This window comes from Grammomys surdaster, unplaced genomic scaffold (genome assembly GCF_004785775.1).
Source record: "Grammomys surdaster isolate TR1022 unplaced genomic scaffold, NIH_TR_1.0 62, whole genome shotgun sequence".
Taxonomy (NCBI): domain Eukaryota; kingdom Metazoa; phylum Chordata; class Mammalia; order Rodentia; family Muridae; genus Grammomys; species Grammomys surdaster.
The window spans coordinates 14218214-14237510 of NW_021604564.1; the positions used below are offsets into that span (position 1 = coordinate 14218214).

The following is a 19297-nucleotide window of genomic DNA, read 5'->3' on the forward strand; positions in this document are numbered from 1 at the left end:
GGTATTATGTCAGCAGCATTCTAACATGTTAATCCAGCAGTCCTGGGGGATTTGTTCTGTCCCGAAGGAACAGTGAAAATACTTTCAGATATACCTGAGGTTACGCAAATTCAGAGAATTTATGGATGGTAATGAAAGTTTAATCTGAAATTTGAGAAAATATTTTCAGATTATTATAGCAAAACATCTTATTCCTCTCTGTCTGTTGGTGGAATTATGTTATGGGAAGATGAGTTCATGAGATGTAAGACCTGGTAATGCAGTTCTTTTGCATGGGAAATACATGTTGTCTGATCCCTCTTGCTATTATTTGTGTAATGTTTTTAAAGCAAGACGACCAAGTAAACTCTTTCTTGGGTTTTGACTTCTTCAAGGGTGAACCCCAGGTTGTGTAGCACATTGGCTTCTTAACCTGTGTTGCAAGCTCTCACCCCAGTGACAACAGAACTCCATCTAATTGTGTGTACCTCTGTCTTCTCATGGAATTCCAGGCTGCCAGGATGTTGCAGATGAGTTCAGGGCACAAGAGATTGATGGACAGGCCCTGCTCTTGCTAAAAGAAGACCATCTCATGAGTGCAATGAACATGAAGCTAGGCCCAGCCTTGAAGATTTGTGCACGCATCAACTCTCTGAAGGACTCTTAACAAGAGTGAGGCTTTGTGCCTCTCAGCCCATTCCTCTTACTAGGCGAAGGTAAAGCCTCGTTGGACTGAGACTATCAGACTGATGGGGGAAGGCCAAGTGCATTGGGACAGCCATGGCCAGTGCCGACATTTCTCTTCAAATGTCCTAACTCATCATGCATTTTCATAATTAGAGTGCATCAGTGACATTAATTTTACCAGTTACATGCTACACTGAAAGACTTGTTACAGAGGCCCATATTTTTCAAAGAAACATGCTATACTAGATAATTTTTTAAAGGTAATGTTTATCATTAATATAAAAGAATCCTTTTAAAAATTATTGATTTACATTTCCCCTCCTTTAATTCTCTTTTCTTATATGTTTTTCTACCCTGTTAGTTTTCTAAATGTTGTCATAGAGATATAGCATAATTTAGGAGCCCATTGACAGAATTGAATGCAGTGAAATACCAGTGTGTTTTAAAAAGCGTATCTTCCAGACAAATGCTTTGGCTGTGAAAAGGGATTGTGTGTTACCCCAAGCAGTATTTTTGAAGTTCTCAAGAGTCTCTAGTCTTTACCAGGTTGGCATGACTGACAGTTTTCTTCCTGGTCTGTACATTAAGAGCAATTGTTCTCAGTGGAGAACTTGTCCTCCAGGGGACAATTGGCAATATCTAGAGACATTCTGGTTGCCACAGCTTGGGGTTGAGTTTTGGCAAGGGTTGTTAAAGGAACTGAGGTGTGGCAGCCAGCAGAGATGTTGCTGAATATCCTACAGCACATAGGATGTCCCTGTCACCAAGAGTGACGTGTTAACAGATGCCAGTGGTTCCATGGTTGAGAAGTCTGGGTGAGCAAAGCGCTGCGTGTTGCTCTTTCCACCTGCAGGGACATACTTAAAAGATGGGCTGTTTTGAGGAGGGATGTGCAGTGAAGGATTAGCCAGTGGCACCAGAGTTCAGAAGTAGGTTTTAGTTTTACTGTATACTAGAAAAAAAAGGAAATCCATAAATTTGGGCTATAGAACTAGGTTAACTCACAGATCATGTGACTGTGATGTGGCACTGGCCCATGGTCACCTCTTCCTGACTCTTCTGTGCACTGATGAAGGTGCTAGATATAGTTCATGCAGTGGAGATGGGATCACTTCCTTGAAGCAACCCTGCTGAGTCTGGCTAGAATGCACATGTCTTTCTCCCTTACTAAGGCTGTGGACTCTTCCCACAAAGAATTTAAAGTGATTTCTCTTAATCAAAAGTTTTCATTCAACAGTTTTCTGTTGGACATTAAGCCAAATTTTTCTGTGGATGCTCTGAATCTTTATAGTGCTGGGCATCAAAAGATTTGCTGATTTTGTTTGCTTTCTCTATCTTTACTACATATTTGAGAAATCTGAACAGTTGAAGGGACATGTACATGTCCTTGGCACAGATATAAGAGACAAGAAGAGTCTGAACTCAGTCATCTTTACAGCACTTTTCAGAGATTGTGTTAAGTTAGTAGAAGACTAAAAAGATGTCACAAAGACATCACAGATAAATTTATCTTTTGGCTTTGTGTACATTAGAAAATGTTGGTTATTTTTATACAGAAATATAGTGGATAATTTTTTTAATCTTTAGATGCCTCTTGTTTGAATGTATGCTTTGTGTGATTGTTGGTATAGTAGTTTTAAGAGTTGTTCACTAGTAATCCTGTGTAGACTGAGAATGTGTAAGCTCAGGCTTCTGTTTCAGAATACAGCAGTATAGTCTAGTCTACGTTACATATTTCTTTGTATTACCTTTGGTTATTAATGTTTCAAGGAAGGCAGGTACTCTATGGTCATCTGCATCTGTCAGTACTGAGTCATCATGGCGGGATTGTCATGCACGGTCCTCATTCTCCTAGCAGAGGTTACGCAGCACTAAGAGATTGCCTGCCATAACGAAGGAGGTACAAAGGCACATTCCTCTGGAATTAAAACTATGTTGTAGTGATCCACAGTGAATAAGGATTGTCCCGTATAGACTTCTAGCAATAATGCTCCCCTCCTACAAATACTTACATAGAGCCTTTAAGGCATTAATTCTGCACTTGTACTAAAATCAGCCCATTGTGTGCTTATGAGAAACCCCTATGACTAGCACTGTCCTTAAGCACCCCTAGAGAGTTTACATAAGGGGTTTCTCTTTGGAGAATGCCTTCTTCTCCTTCATCTTAGAAGTAGTCCAGATCTTCTGTTGTCTGCACTTAAATTTAATTAGCAAATACACTTTTTTCTTACAAGTGGGTTTATTTAGAAGTGGCTCATTTGGTGTGTGGTAGTTCTCCCATTGCTGCAGGTACTTCTGTCTAGGTAATTTTCAGTCATGCTAATTTGAAAGCTTCAATTACATGGAATGGGGACACGTACCATGTTTCCCCGACTCCTGAGCATTCGGCTGTTCAGTGTGACATAGACAGGAAGAACGCTGACTTCATTTCCTTTTGTATTGCTAAGCACTTAAGAACTTTCTTGGAGAAAAGAAAATGACAAGCAGGAAGGGAGCACGGCTTCTTCCTATTTTGCTTACTGATTTTGCCTTTCCTGACTCGAAACCCTTCAGCCACTGTGGGACACGTTTTTCACATGTTATTTGTTTTAAGTTCTGTGTTTTTAGGAAAATAAACAGCTGGCTTGTAAAAGTTACTTTATATGACAATACTTAGATACTTTGCATAGACACATATAAGGCACAGTGACATAGCTTCATCAGCATAGCAAGGAGTGCTGCCTTCATTCCTGACACCTTCAATGACAGTGACTGATGGGCATAGTCACTTTTGCAGAACTGTAAAGTCTAGGTTAAAGGACTGTCACCTGGGAGTAGAGGTGCCAGAACAAGAGGAGAGCATGTTAGTGAAGCAGCCAGAGAGTGGCAGAGCAGAGGGACCTCCCACTCCGCTCAGTTCCCCCATGCAACCCTGAACGCATTTCTGCACTTTGGAGGTTACAAGTCATGATTTACCTGAATGCATAGAAGGGATTTTCTGTGTTTTAGGAATCCTGCTGCTTTCCTATTTGTTTCTTGTGTTGGAAGGCTGGTGTGTGAAACTGTATCGTTACCATGCCTTTGAATAACTAGTCACAGTCAGTCTTTAGATATTATGTGCAAAATTTAGTCACATATCTATGACTACATCTTGGATTAAAATCTTTCACAGGACTCATTTTCTCACAAGCTTGTTAGGTTGTTTCTCAGCAGCTGTGTTCAGTATATGAAATCTCTGACTAGTAATACTCCTAAAGCATTTCAGAAATGTTTCAACTAGAGAGGCTGCCTAAATGTTGTAGTTTGAAGACTTGGGTAATGCCAGCAACACTTGTTGCTGACTGGTACTGTTAGCTGCCATGGGATGGCCTCATCTTATTTCCTGCACTGAGCCTCATCTAGCTTCAATCCCACCTCCAGTCAACTACACAGACTTTCTTCTTAGTTCTTTACTTGGGGTTGGGTAGTATCCTGGCTTGGAGATCTTCAGGCTGTTGTAATGGGGCGGACCTTTATGACTTCACCAGTTGTTTTTCAATGAAAGTCTTGTCCATCTATGCAAATTGTTTCCTAGTTTCTTGTATACCATATGTCTAACTGTGTGACTTGTTCCTTAAAGGTTTTTTTTTTGGGGGGGGGTGCCGTGTAAAGTAAGAGACAGATGAGAAGATGATATTGCTAGCTAAATGACATTTATCTCAATGATGATCCTTAGTAGCTTAGCATAATCCTTGGTGATGGATGGTTGGACAAGGTGTGTTTGTTGTTTTGGTTGTTGGTACTAGGGACTGAGTCAGGGACTCAGACTCCACCTCTGAGATTGCATACTATATTTTTTGCTTGTTTGCCTAGACTAACCTGAAATTGTGATCCTCTGACCTTCTCTCAAGTGCTGAATTTTAAGGTCTGTGCCACCATGCCAAACCTAGCCCCTGTGGTTTTAAATTGTCAAGATTTGGCTGTAATCAAATTAGTTATTTCTCTTTATCACCTGATCTTGCTCTGAGGAGTGCTGATATTAATAGTACCATGTGTACCCAAGTTGAGTACTACTGGATTTTTGAAGATGATAATCAATCAGAGGGAAAGAATCTGTCAAAATGTAGGAGTTTGTTATGATTGAGTGGCCAGAATACAGAGGCTTTTCCACAGTCAGATATGACAGCTGGCTCAGCCTTGCAGCCAGTCATAAGGGAAGGAAGACACTCTAGGGCAGTGCTGTGTTCCATTCTGAGCACTGGTGACTGCAGCTGCAGGTTTCTCCTGACTGGCGGGTCTAGTCAGCACAAGCCTGCCCATTGTCTTGGTGTAGAGCGGAATGACTGATGACATGAACTGTTGGAACTAAACGGTCATCAATACTGATATCAGCACTCTATTCAGAGTGTTTCATTTCGTCTCAGAGATGGGTTTTGAGTTTAGATGAGTACACGTAAGTACTAAGGAGAGTAAATGTGTTTTGTTATTCAAACGTAGCGGTAACTCACTGAACCAACCCCTTAATGAATTCTCTGCGAAGATATTTCTGGTGTTAGATTATAAAATACTTTGCCAAATAGTTTCTAGTTGAAATAAAAGCTGTTTTCCAATTAAAAATGTTGAAAATGATATTGACATTTTAAAAAGTAGCCTTAAATGGTAAGGCCTTATCAGTTGTACATGCAACTGATTTACATTATAGAGTTAAAGTCTACTTTAACATTATACTAAGACAAAACTTTCTTTTTTTCTTTTTGAAAGTTACAAGATATCAGTTTATCTACAGTTGTTACCATCATGTAGAGGAAAACATTAGGAGGCCCTGGTCCTCTGTTGACACACACAGCTTCTCTACAGCAGTCTCATTAGCACACACTCTGGCAAGTGCCATATCTAAGGGAAATTATTTCCACAAGGGTCTTATTTTCTTTCTCCTTTGATAGCTTGTGGATATTTTATTTTATTTAAAAATACAATTTGAATATAATGTTAGGCACAAAATGAGCTTCTATATAACACTTTATATTTTAGGCAGAGGTCTTTCTGGTTTTTTTTCAAGTGTAAACATACTGCTGTCTATGATAGTCCTGATATCGGGCATAAATCTTTAGAATGAGAAAATTTAAAGTAGTATGTAATGAATGAATTTTAATTAGAAATCAGTATAAATCTAAAACATTATTATGCTAGCATGGCATGGTTTTAATGAAATGTAAGAGGGATGTAGTTAAGTCCTTTACACTGTCTAACTTAGTTCCAGTCATCATGTTAGATATTCATAGTACCTGTTGCTTTTTGGCTTAATGGAACACACCAGTGCTTTGTGGACCTTTCTCTGACAGTGGTGAACGAGTAGTGGGGATTAGAACATCATTCAAGGGAACATGAACCCACTGAAGAAGGAAGGGACTTTTTAAATCTTGCCTCAAGTAAATGACATATGTACAGTGTTTAAATCCTTATACATAATGTCTGTGTTAAATGTCTTGGTAGTATTAAAAAGTGAGCAAATTACAACCTTTCTTCAGTGATAACATAAATACACTTGCTGCATTACTGTGCTGAGGAGAGAGGAAACGCGAGGCTGGGAGCCTTGGTGTTACTCCAGATGGCAGGCCAGCCCTGGGACACGCTGGGCAGCTGTTTGGCTTTTAATCTCATTTCAATGTATAGTGTGATACCTGCACTACTAAATAAGCTGATTTTTTGGGGGGAGTCTTAAATTGTTTTTGAAGAAACATTCACCCCGAGCTTTAATACCCATGCTCTTACTCATTCATTTGTAAACTGTCTGAACACTTGGCTTATGTGTGGAATATACAAACCAAAAAATAACAAAGTCTTCTGAAATAAATTCTGTGCTGCTTAAGCATGTATGTAATTACAACCAGTAATTAATAGTAATTAATTAACCAGGACTGCCCTGCTGTCTGGGAACTGGGGTTTAATAACGTCCGAGGGCTAAATCATATCGCCACTCTCACACTTCCATCTGCGGGCCATCTCCTTGACTGTTAACAGTCAGACTAGCTGCCATGACCGACGGTGAGACTGCTGTGACCGGCAGTCAGGTCCGTCCCTGTATGTGGTGTGTGGGTGGCAGATGCAAGAAGCCCATGTGGAATCATTGTGCATTTTTAGTTGCAAAAGTTTATATCTAGTGTTGATGATAGTGGAACAGTTTTCCAAAACAATCATCTAAAATGAGGCAGAGAACAGGCTGCTACTGCTGCCTCTGCCTTCTCCACAGTGCCGACTGTACTGTAGTGTGTTAGAGACAGCCACCTCTCAAAGACAGGGAAGACCCAGAAAGGAAATGCAGAACTGGTGACAGAAGGCAGTTTCTAGCTAGGCTCACACCTTTAATCCCAGCCTTGGGAGGCCAAAGCAGACAGATCTCTGAGTTTGAGGCCAGCCTGCTCTACAGAGCGAGTTCCTGCAGAGCCAGGCTACATAAAGAAACCCTGTCTCAAAAGCCACCACTACCACTAAAAAGCAGATCCTGCCTGTGCTGGCAAGTATTTAAGAAGTGAAGATGGAGTAAGAGTCACTTTAATGGGGGTGAATTCCTATGTCACTCTGTGGTTCTGTGAATCAGGTTGTAATTCTTGCTTTAAATGCTAACATCAGTTGCTACTCACATTCTCTATAAAGATATAAAAATATATTTTAAAAACTTTTATGCATCATAGCTATAGGTTTTTAAAGTGGGGAAATGCCCAAATAAAGTGTTACATGACAATTGATAATGGATGCTTTCAAATTGAGGTTGAGGTTTCTTTAAAGTTATAATTATCTACATAGCCCACTAATCTGGTCTTTGTAAAGTGTCTCACAATTCTGGTTACTTTAAGTTTTTGAAAGTATTCCTAAGTTGTATCCTGTGCTGATTAGATTTCTGTTGATTTATGCTGTTCTTGTGTCTGTATTCTTAGAACTTGAGAATTCTGCTGAGAGTACAGTGTAATTTTTGTGTATGACTCCCACATTGATGGAGTAAACTGCCAATCACCTCATTCAGAAGATGGGTCTTGGTTTGTACAGTCGGGGATTAAACATCAGAATTCAGAAATTCTTGGAAAGTACAGGGATTGTGCTAGAAATGAGGGTTGTACATTGCAGACAGCCATGCACAGGGGCCAGCTGCTGGACTTCAAGCCTCTTTGATTTGGCTAGAATGCTTTGCCTTTTTACCACTTAAAATGTGTTTCACAAAGGCAGGTTGTTGGGATTAACTGTATTTTTTAATGTTTTAAACCCATTTTTAAAAATTCTTCCTTTTGGTTTTGACCATTGTTCTAAAATCAAAGTTTTATAATTAAAAAAAAAATCTCAAAAGATGATTCATGAAGGAAAAAAGCATCACCAAGGGGGAAAGAAAACATGTTTTAATCTTAGAGAAAGCAAATATTAGGGTTATAATAGACGTGTCTTACATTGGATGTTGTATTAGAGACCTCCTCACAGGAAATGATATAGTTCTAGCACCCTTAGCATAGAGTTCCTAGACTGGCGTCCATAGCTACAGTTTTACAATGTATAACCTGAAAATGAAGTTAATTTTGCATTATAAGAGCACACCATTATCTATGTAAAAAGTGTTCATTGGATGTATTTTTTTAAGAAAAGAGAAAGCACTTTCATATTAAGTAGCATGTGTGTGAATTTTAGACTTCCTATGTGTGTCTAGTCAGTGAAATTAAAGGAGCATCAGATGTTTGCTGGCGATGTTAACTGCTAATGGAAGCACCTTATCCTCTGCTGCTTAACCTTGCTTGGATTGCACCTTTGTTACCTGCACACTTTCACATAGAGTATTGTAACATGGCTTCGAGTGGGTCTGGGCAGATGGCTAGCGGTGGGCCTACAGGATCTTTTATTTATGTTGTTTATATTACAATAATATATTGTAGACCAATTGTAACTTCAGTTCTTTACAAATAAAAGCCTGACTGGTTATTGAATTTTTATTTCTTTAAGTTTTTGAGAGACAGGGGAATCTAATAAAAGACCTTAATGGAGGGCTGAACTGGTTATAAATTTCTTGCTATCTAATCTACAAAGAGTATATTAAGTTCAATATAGCCAAGTATGTTTTATTCTCATGTTATGGCCATTTGGAAGGCAAAAAAAACCCATGGAGAGGGAGATGTACACCAGTGAATTAAAAGGGCCAGTTCCAGACATTTGAACTGCACAAGTACATGCAGTGCTCACTGCAGCTGAGCTTTGAGGTCAGTGGAGGGCTTGCCGCACAAATCAGGTGTGCTGGCTTTAGATATAGTGTATCTCGATTTGCATTTTAAAAACAGAACAATATAATTTTTTATTCCTTTCTAAAATTTAAGACCTAATTTTTAAACATTTTAAATCCTGTGCCTCACAGCCTAATGATTGAGCTTCCTTCCTTCCAGTGTCTCGTGGCAGCATCCCTGGCCCAGAGCATATGACTCAGATCGGGCCAGTCATTTCCTAGGTTTTATATCTGAAGGTAGGAGCTTTAAATTGGGATACTAAAAGCTCGGCTTATTGGCAGCCAGCATGCCCTCTGTGTTAGCAAATGACACTTGACACCCCAGAGAGTCTCCTAGTTTATTTTACCATGTTGTTGTCCCAGTACCCTTTTCCTTAGAATGGCTCGAGTTAGGTTTCTATCACTAGGTGTCATCTGGAATGTCTGAGACCTACATTTTCAGACAGTATTGATTATCCCTTATCCAAAAGCATTTTAGGCCTGGAATGCTTAACCTGTGCTTGCAGCTCACTCAGAGAATTCTTGGTTATCCAGCAGCATGGCCATCTTGTCTCTCTGGGTGGGTGGTGCTAACCTGAAGACCTGCATGCTCAAGGAAACGGGACCGCAGTTCCTTAAGATGTTCATCGACACTGTAGGTTTTAAGTAAAAAACAATTAGGAAAAGCCATCGTCTTGAGAAACAGTGGGTGGGGCTAATGAATGTGTAGCAGAGTGGAGGGAGTGGGACTCCGAGGTCAGGGTCTGAGCGAGCTGGGGTAGGCTGCTTAATGTCGATGCTTTCATTTTCTTAAGCGGCAAGAGGGTGTGACCAGAATGCAGCAGTCTCCACATACAAATGCTTCCACAGTGCCAGGCACACAGACCCCATCACGGCTGCTCCACAGCACACGCGTTAGGATGTGAGCCTTCTGCAGGTCATGACCCTGATAGGTCACGACTACTTTGTAAAACTGTGAATCTGTTACACACGTTACACCTAAGTATATACATAAGTGGATACATGTGAGTTGTGATGTTAAAAGGTAAGTCATCTTGGGGCCATCTTGATCTCATGTAGCCCAGGCTGACCTCGAGGTAACCAATGATAACTTTGAATTTCTTGTTTTCCTCCCAAGTACAGGATTATAGGCATAAGTTACTGCATTCAGTTTCTGTGGCTTTGTGCATGCTGGTAAGCAGTCCACCGATGAGTGACAGCCCCAGCCTGAAAGCTACTCATTTTACGAATGCTAGGCGTGGTTCTTGCAACACACATGTGTTACTATTTGTAAATAGCAGCCAAGATAGCTGTGTAGCTTAATTCATAAAGTAGGTTCAGTTTAGTCTGGCTCATAGTGCTCAGGTTTCCCTCACCCCTGGGGAGTGTGGGTAGGAGTTGTGCCCAGAGGAATGTTGGGAATATGTGGAGACATTTTTGATTGCCACTTCTGGGGAAGGTGTCACTGGCATCTACACAATGTGTAGGGTTATCCCTACAAGACAGAATAGGTTATCCAGCCCTAAATCTCAACAGCCCGAGGCTGCTTCTAGTGCATATTGCTAACATAATTATGATCTGATAGGCACATGCTGTAAGTGAACAAGCAATTCACTTGTCGTGGCAAGAGTCCTCATGGTTCCCAGCTCCGTAGCTGAAACTCTGCAGGAATATTTGTAATAAAATATTTTAGCTGTATTTAAAATGAGCTAATCTCCCCCATAAATTTTATTTACACCAAATCACGTTAAGTCTTTTATTTTGCTCTAAAGTTTATAAAATATTTAAGCTCAGATCTTAAAGTTGGCAAGTAGAATCTCAAATTTATTTAACATTTTGCACCCAGTAGGGTTTTTTTGGAGTAAAACATAAAACTGGCCACATGTTAATGTGTATATTTTACTTTTGGATTAACAGTAAATACACAATGTTGACGAGCAGACATAAAAACTCTGCTGTGTTCGTGTGTCCTTAGCAATATTTGATATCCACCCCACAGAGGCTGTGCTGAAAAGATAAAAGTTAGGGGAGCAAGAGCTTCCGTTCCATGTCCCGAGCCACCTTTGTCCTTGGAAGATGGAGCTCGGTGCTTCTGGAGTTCCTCCAGCACAGCATGTTAGCAGATGATGACGGCCATGGGCCTCTCCACTTGCTTAAGTCTATGGACTGGAACAAAGCAGCATTTCCAGTTGATGAAAGGATCCACAGGTAACGTGCTGCCTCTTAAATAAAGCTTGTGGCTGTTAAACCAATACACTGCGGCAATGAGAAAACTGTTGACAAAGTACAGCCAGGGGACATTCATGTCGATGTATGCTGGGATCTGGACTCTGAGTGAGATGACGAGGACCTGAAGTGCCACAAAGGGGAACCAGGTACCAAGAAAGCACACGATGAGCCTGGGCAAGAGCACTTTTCTGGAGCTCACAGTGTAACCGGAGTGCGGTGGGAAAGGAAAATAGAGGACGGCCTTGTTCTTATAGGATGCTATCCTCATAGCCTGTAACAAGGCAACAACTCCTTGCCATGAAATCAGAAAGGCCACAAATAAAACCATCAGCATAGATAGTGACAGCCAATGACTCTGAGTGCTGACATAGGAGGGACACTGGTACACATAAGCCCTGTGTGTCTTTAGGCTTACTGAGATGGTCGGTTCACCCAAAACGTAAGCTAGTACTGAGATCCAAGTTAAAATGACTGTCAAGAAATAGAGTAACTTTTGCCACCTAAATGAATGCTGGGTGGCTCTGGACAGATTACACCAGTAGTCTATACAGGCCAGTGAGCACACTGGATAATGCAAGTAGCCGTAAGTGAAGGAAATGATTTGTGTGAGCAGACAGATGTGGTATTTAGTAAACCTAATACCTAGAACTACGAAGTCCCTGAAGTAGGTCAGAATGGAAATGTTCACCAGCAGCAGGAGATCAACAAATGCTACTGAAAAGCAGAAATACTCCATAAAAGTCCAACAGGTGTCTTTCCTTCTCACTCTTAGGATGAGGATATTTAATAACACTTTCGCAAGTATGATCAAGAACAACAGACAGGAGGCATCGAGGGGCTGCTGAGACTGATGAAACTGGTATTGAGAGGTACAGTTCTTTGAAGAAAGAGCTGTCATATTTTTAGTTAAATTTCAAGACGATCTGATGAATACACAAGGTAAGAAAGAAACAGCTTCACTTTGTTTTCTTTCCCTGTAAAAAGAAGAAGAAACCTTGGCGTTATTATGGTGTCTCTCTACTTTAGAACTTTGCATGCATCTCCACTTGCACAAGTTCATGACTGTAGGTGGAATGAAGCATTACTAGTTGGTAGATGAATACATGGATAATATGACCTTTCTTCTTCTAACACTATGAATAGACAACAAGGTCAAACGTGTGATCAGGTTTTGAGCCCCAAACAGTCCAGAACTCTGACATCTTTACATTGAAATATTACATAAAAGTATAAATTCAATATTGACTATGGTTTTTAACAGCTTATACAAGAGAGATTTGAATTTACTTCAGCCAAAACACATTTTAAGAAGCAGGCTAGGCAGTGATGCTCAGGCAACTACCCATAGCTCCAGACAAACCCCCTTTTTTTTCATTCTTTTGACAAAATATTTTAAATTTAGTTGAGAGATTTTTAGTTACTGCTTCTGTCTCACTAGATGTTATGGATCAATTTCAATTTTAACTTTGATAAATTATATACATACAGATATCCATTTCTTTTAGGTTTCCAACTGGGTGGAATATAGGTTTTGAAATTTAAAGGTGAAATTTAAGGGTTATGTTTAGGGGCCACTCTGAATAGCCATTTTCACATTTTTCTACCTAGCATTCTCTGGAGCACACAAAAAAAAAAAAATCGAAAAACCAATCAACCAAAACAACCAACCACAGCTGGGCTGAGAATAATGGGAGCCCATCTGAAAAGGAAACAGCAAGACTTCTCTTTGGGATATGCTTCTTTAGATATGATAACTGGAGAGAGAATCCAGGGAAGAACAGGACTGAGCATGGGTACCTGTGAGCTAAATATGAGAGCAAAAGGAGCAGGCGCTGAAGCCTCAGTATCAAATGCATTGGCAAGTGAGAAAGAGGTCAGAGAGGAAGACGTCAAGAAAGGAAGGAGATTCCAGAAACAGCCTTTCAAGAAAATAAGATTGGGGGATTGGTTAATTGCCTAGCATATGCAAACTGTTCCTGGGTTTGATGCCTGGCATCCCATCCCCTCAAAACGCCGCGCGCGTGCACACACACACACACACACACACACACACACCAGCAAGAACAACCAATTTCTAACAACAAATCTAAGGAATGTCAACAGTCAGGTGGGTTAAGCTAACACGTGGTAGGCATGTTAAGATGTACTCCATGAAGCCATTCACAACACATTTAGAGGGCTGGGATGTAGCCCACTGATCGTGCATCTGCCTCATATGCTCACTGCCCTGGGTTTGATCCCTTATACAAAACCAATATTTAAAAAGCTTGTTTAGATAGGAAGATTTAGTTTCCTAGTGAAAAGCATTTTTTCTATGCTTGTTGAAATTTTTCACACATTAAAGTATGACATATTTTACAATATTTTAAGTGAGTTGCAAGGTACAATGTTGTGCAACATACAGGCATAGTGATATGTGTATAGACTCCCAGCTTCCAGGAGTCACAGGTAAGTGGAGCTCTTGAGTTCAAGGCTAGCCTGGTCTACATAAAAGCCCTAGCCAGGGCTCCAGAGATCTCATATTAATAACCTAATGGTATACTTGAAAACTTTAGAAATACAAGAACAAACAACACCCAAAAGGAGTAAACAGGAAGAAATAAACTCAGAGCAGGAAAGATAAGTTTTTTCAAAAAAATTAACAATGCTGACAAACCTTTAGCCAAATTAACCAAAAGAGAGAAGATCCAAATTATATAAGAAATGAGAAAAGATCCATCACAACAGACACTGAGGAAATTCACAGAATCATAAGTACATGCTTTTGAAATCTATATTATACCAAGTTAAAAACCTAAAAGAAATGGATGACTTTCTGTATGTATATAACTTATCAAAGTTAAAATTGAAATAGATCTATAACATCTAATGAGATAGAAGCAGTAATTTAAAGTCTCTCAACTGCCGGGCAGTGGTGGCACACACCTTTAATCCCAGCACTTGGGAGGCAGAGGCAGGCGGATTTCTGAGTTCGAGGCCAGCCTGGTCTACAGCGTGAGTTCCAGGACAGCCAGGGCTATACAGAGAAACCCTGTCTTGAAAAAAAAGTCTCTCAACTAAAAAAAAGTCCAGACCAGATAGATTCAGTTTGGGATTCCTCAAAGAAAACATCAATATTCCTTAGATTATTTCATAAAACAGAAACTGTAAGAATAGTGCCAAGATCTTATTTGTAGCCAGTTATTACTTTGATATCCTAACCAGACAAAGACCAACAACAAAAATTAAAGACCTATATTTCTTATGAACATAAATGCAAGATTTCAACAAAATACTTGCAAACAGAATCTAAGAACACATCAAAAATACCATCCATCATGATAAAGCTGGCCTCGTTCCAGGGATACAAGGATGATTTGATATAAGTAAACCAGTAAACATAACCCTCCATATAAGTAGACACAGGACAAAACCACACGATCATCTCATCAGATGCAGAAAAGGCCTGTGACAAAGAACAACATGCTTTTCTAATAGAAGTTTTGGAGAAAGGAAGAATGGGTCAGGAATAACTGAGTGGGACAGGGGATGGGACGGCAGGATAGAGGAGAGCGTGTAGTAAGGGGGATGGATAATACTAGAGGCCTTTTTGAGCTGCGCAGTGGTGGTGCATGCCTTTAATCCTGGCACTTGGGAGGCAAACCAAAGGCCAAGTCTAGACAGAATGAGTTCCAGGACAGCCAAGGACTACCCAGAGAAACTGTGTCTCTGGGGTGGAGGTAGGGCTTTTGAAAGCACAAGTTTCAAAGTTATTCTGGGGTTGGAGAGCAATACCCTAACTAGACAGCATATATTTCCAAATGAAACTACAGTACCAGGAATGGGTCACCTATTTTTTGAGTCGTTGTCCAATGGAGTCATTAGACTGTGCACTCAAACATTAAAACCTATTGCCAATGTATTAGTTGACCTCTAGAAATGATGCTAAGACCCTATTGCTAAAGATAGCATATACTTGAGTCATGGAACATGGAGAAATCTAGCTGGTACTGACCTGGAAGGTTCACCCCTACTGGCTAACTTTCATATTGTTGGAAGGTACTATGCATGTTACCAGAGGAGAAAAGTAATTGTCAGTCTCACCCAGCTATGAATTCTGTGAACTACAGTAACAACTTGCCTGCCTAGCAATAGTGACACAAATGTTACAAAAGTAACCAATCATGTTTTGATTGGACTTAAGCCCTGCTCCACAAGATGGAACCCATACCTAATATCATCAGTGAGGTCCAGAACCTGTGGCTGGATAGTTCATGGCTTCTAGGGGAAAACCAAGTATCATTCCACTACATGACGGTAGCAATAAAACTACACCCAGTGACTTAGTTTTGTACCTATAGGTCACTTGACCCTTATCTGAAACACTTCTTACATACAGACCCACAACGCGTTACATACTGGCAACATGCAGAGCATGACAGACTGAACTCTCAGCCCTAATGGAATTCTTCTATCCTTTCCTTCAAGGCTTAGAGATCCATGTGGCAGATGGGACAGAAAGATTTTATGAGCCAGAGGCAGTGAATGACTTCCAGGAAACTGTTTTCTAGACACCATAGGACAGATGCACAAATGAGCTCATAGCTTGAGATGGCACACACACTAAATCCCAGGATGGAGGAGGGAAGGTGGCCACCAGGGCTCAGTTCTAGTTGAGGAGCTACCTTCACTTTCTTGGTGACAGGAGAGGAAAGTCCATTTCTGTAGTGAACTGATACCTGATACACTACAGTATCCAGGGCAAGACTAAGGCCCAGAACTAGCTGGCCACACCAACTAATTCAATGTTTTTTGTTTTTTAAAAAATTTTGAATTAATAGCAGGTGGTGGGGAAGAGAAAGAGAGGAGGGAGGGAGGGAAAGAGAGAGCACATGGGAAGTTGTGTGGATAGGGAGGTGGGGAGGGAAACGATCAAATGCATTGGATGTAATTCTCAGAGAAAAATGTTAGAACAGTAATACATTATTAAATTCATGTGAAATTACATATTCATAAAATACTAAAATGGTAGACAAGAAAAATGATATGGTAGTTAGCACTAGTAGTATTTCTGTAACTACTACTTATCACTAGTAGTCTTTTGTAAAGTACAAAGAAAAATGACAACTCAGTTGCCTGATGATCAAATAACTTAAAGTGATTAATGAAGAGACTGAGGGCAAAGAAGCCACTGTGAGGTGTCTGTCAGTCTGTCCAATGTGGATCATTACTCCTCAGGGTCATCAGGCTATTGTGCCATCAACCTATTAAGGTATATACTTTATTTATATGAAGGTTAAAAACTGTGATAAAATACAGCATTTTACAGCTATAGTATAAAAGAAGCAAAAAGAGCATTCCCTTCACCCAACGTTTTTTCTTCCTATGCTCACTTGAGTTTAACTTGACCCTCTCTGAAAAAGTTCCATTCAGGATCTGGCATACAAAGACAGAGAAATGTAGCTGCCACCTGACTGACAGAACAGGCCTGATGGGTGGGGGTCTGGGTAAGGAAGCCTGCATGGAAGGACAGGTCACACAAAGCCCTCCTCAGACCAAGAGACAAACTGGCACTTACACATGCCAATGTTAGTTAGTTAGTTAGTTTCCCAGCACCCGTGCTGGATGGCTCACAGTAGGAAGCCTATGCCTCTGGTTCCTATAAGAACTATACTCATGTGTATACAAACACACGAGTAAAAAGAAATCAAAAATCCAGGGCTAGTGAGATGGTTCAGTAGGTAAAGGTGTCTCTTGACACCTGATGACCCGAGTTGAACCCACAATTCTGTGTGGTGGAAAGAGAAAACTGACTTTCAGGATGTCCTCTGACCTCCATACATAGGATATGGCCCCTTCCAAAATAAATGAAAACTAGTGTTTGTTTGTTTGTTTGTTTGTTTTTTTAGTTCAGCTTTAAAAGTATACATCTGGAGTAAAAGAAGCAAGAGAATGCCATGCTTTGTCTTCCATGATTCCATTGCTTACACTGTCTATCCAGGATGGAATTAGCAAAGCTGAGAAGCAGCCCTGAAGGTGTGCCCCATCCCCAGTTCCATTTGGCTCCTCCCTCACATGGGGAAGCAGCAGGAAGGCCAGAAAGAGCTGGCTAATGTCTGGAGGACCTGGCGTTTCCCAGGGGTTTGGAAAGGTGAAGAAAGGATTGGTTCTAACAGAATTGCTTGGAAGGGGAATGGAAGGCAAGCCGAAGCCAAGTATGTGGATGAATCATACAACTGAAAGACAATTCAGACCCAGGGAAGATAACACAACTGGAAGCAGGAAGAGAAGTTAAAGGGATGGGGCAAGAGGTCATTTTACAGTGATTCCTGAGTATGGCTATAGAAATCAGGACTTTCTGAGACAAGACATTTCTTAGAGGATTTTATATATGTAGGCCCTTCTCCCACAATCTAGTGCAAATATTTAAAATTTCAATATATTCTCCTTTAAATAGGCTCCCACACGAGGTGAAATCATCTTACAATCTACCTGTCCAGAATTTCCCTTGAACCAAAGGGATTCAGACGTGTACAAAATAATGTTCTTTGCTGTATCCATAAGTGTAACTTAGAGAGCACACTGTGAAAGGCCTTTCCAGACATTTGTCTTTCCACACTTGCTTTGAGATCTGGCCCAACATGGGAGCATGGGCAGACTTCTTCTGTGCTTTCCTATCTATATCTTGTTGTTTTCATACAGAGCCTCACCACGTAGCCCTGGATGTCCCAGAACTCAATCTATAGACCAGCCTACCACAGAACTCAGAGATCCACCTGCCCCTGCCTCCTGAGTGCTGAGATTAAAGGTGTGCACACCACACCCAGCCTTCTTTATCTTAACAGCTTGTTATACTTACTCTCTCTTGACGAGCTTCTTTTCATTTTACGGCCTGCAGCGGCATCACTGTCAGCTCCTTGCATGTCACTTTACTATATACCAAAACGGGTGTGTGACTGACCTCTGTGAAAGGAAGCAAAGGGCACTATCATTAAGACCCATTTAGTAAGCAGCATCTATGTATCCCTGCAGAGTAAACAAGCCTTCGGGACCAGAGCCAGCCCAACTGCTTACCATCTCAGTTTCTCTGAGAAGCAGCGAGGAGGACTGTACTTATGACAGTCCACCAGAGATGCTGAGAGCTGGGCACAGCTAACACAGCATCTGTTTAAAGATTTATTGCAGTTTTCCCAGTGTCTAAACCTGTAGTTCATGGTTTAAGGATCCCCTAATACTTATATGCTAAATAATATTTTAAGTTAAAAAAAATCATTGTATTTTCTCGAACACAACAAATTGAGCAAATTTATACTGTTTCACAGGTGCTTTAGTGTCTAGCTTAATATCAGATACCTAAATTCTTATCTGCATGTGATCTGCCTAGATATCACACCTACCACATGGCTTCTGGCAAACTCTGTCCATTAAAAGACTTGGAGAGTAAAAAGGGTAATTTCAGGCACAGGAAATGAGTCAGTATGACGGCGGTCTGTGTAAGCCTGCTGCATGGAAAGAGCCTGTGAAGAACACTGTAGCTGCTGCATTCTAATGCTAATCTGTGTCCCCCAAATTACTTTGTAGGAGCTGGTCTGCACAGAGCTTCTGAGAGCCTGCCTCAAGTTGGTTCTGATTGGTAAATAAAGATGCCAGCAGCCAATAGCTGGGGAGGAGAGAGAGAGGCAAGAGTTACAGTTCCTGGGCTTGAGACTTCGAGGTAGATTCTAGCAGCATGGAGGCTAGACAGTTTTCCAGCTATTGTGCTGCTTAAAGCATATTAAATATAAAGGCTGTGTGTGTGTTTCATTTGGGAACATAAACCATTGAGGTGGGAAGCAACACCGCACCAGAGTTTATTAAATAATGCTAGAGAACACTATACTGAGCCTTGTCAAGATTGCACATTCCTTTAGTCCTAAGATCAATTCTAAACATGTAGCATATAATTATGGCCCAACTCACAAGTGGAAATGAAGGGCCCAATTTATACATGAAAGAGCCTTTAAACATAAGCACAATCCAAATGTGAGAAATCCTGTCACTGCTATTACCTGTGGAGACTGCCATTAGCTGTTGGTTAAGACAACTATTCTTCCAAAACATAGATGCAAACCCTTTTAAGATGAAGTTCTTGCATGATAGACAAATAGTGGTTTGAAAATTGTTATAAATGATTAGGTACAAAACTGAAATACACACAGTGAAAATTACCCACTTTATTCAGTCCTTCAATAG

The 19297-nt window shown here is 40.6% G+C and overlaps 2 protein-coding genes across 11 annotated transcripts in view; one reads left to right on the forward strand and one right to left on the reverse strand.

The window, feature by feature from the left end:
• Positions 1-11948, forward strand: part of Phc3 (polyhomeotic homolog 3) — a 79897-nt gene extending 67949 nt beyond the window's left edge. For 6 of the 7 annotated variants that reach the window (XM_028764622.1, XM_028764651.1, XM_028764659.1 and 3 more), the window contains one exon: positions 492-8588. In XM_028764622.1, coding sequence (XP_028620455.1) covers positions 492-646 — 155 coding nt within the window. In that variant the 3' untranslated portion in view covers positions 647-8588. Of the gene's footprint in view, positions 1-491; positions 8589-11858 lie in introns of those variants that run through there. The other variant, XM_028764632.1, reaches the window with a different exon arrangement.
• Gpr160 (G protein-coupled receptor 160) overlaps positions 10600-19297 on the reverse strand; it is a 36329-nt gene continuing 27631 nt past the window's right edge. For all 4 annotated transcript variants that reach the window (XM_028764725.1, XM_028764715.1, XM_028764707.1 and 1 more), the window contains 2 exons: positions 17925-18028; positions 10600-12060 (listed from right to left, as the gene is read on the reverse strand). In XM_028764725.1, the coding sequence (XP_028620558.1) occupies positions 10974-11984 (1011 nt within the window). In that variant the 5' untranslated portion in view covers positions 11985-12060; positions 17925-18028 and the 3' untranslated portion in view covers positions 10600-10973. The remainder of the gene's footprint in view (positions 12061-17924; positions 18029-19297) is intronic.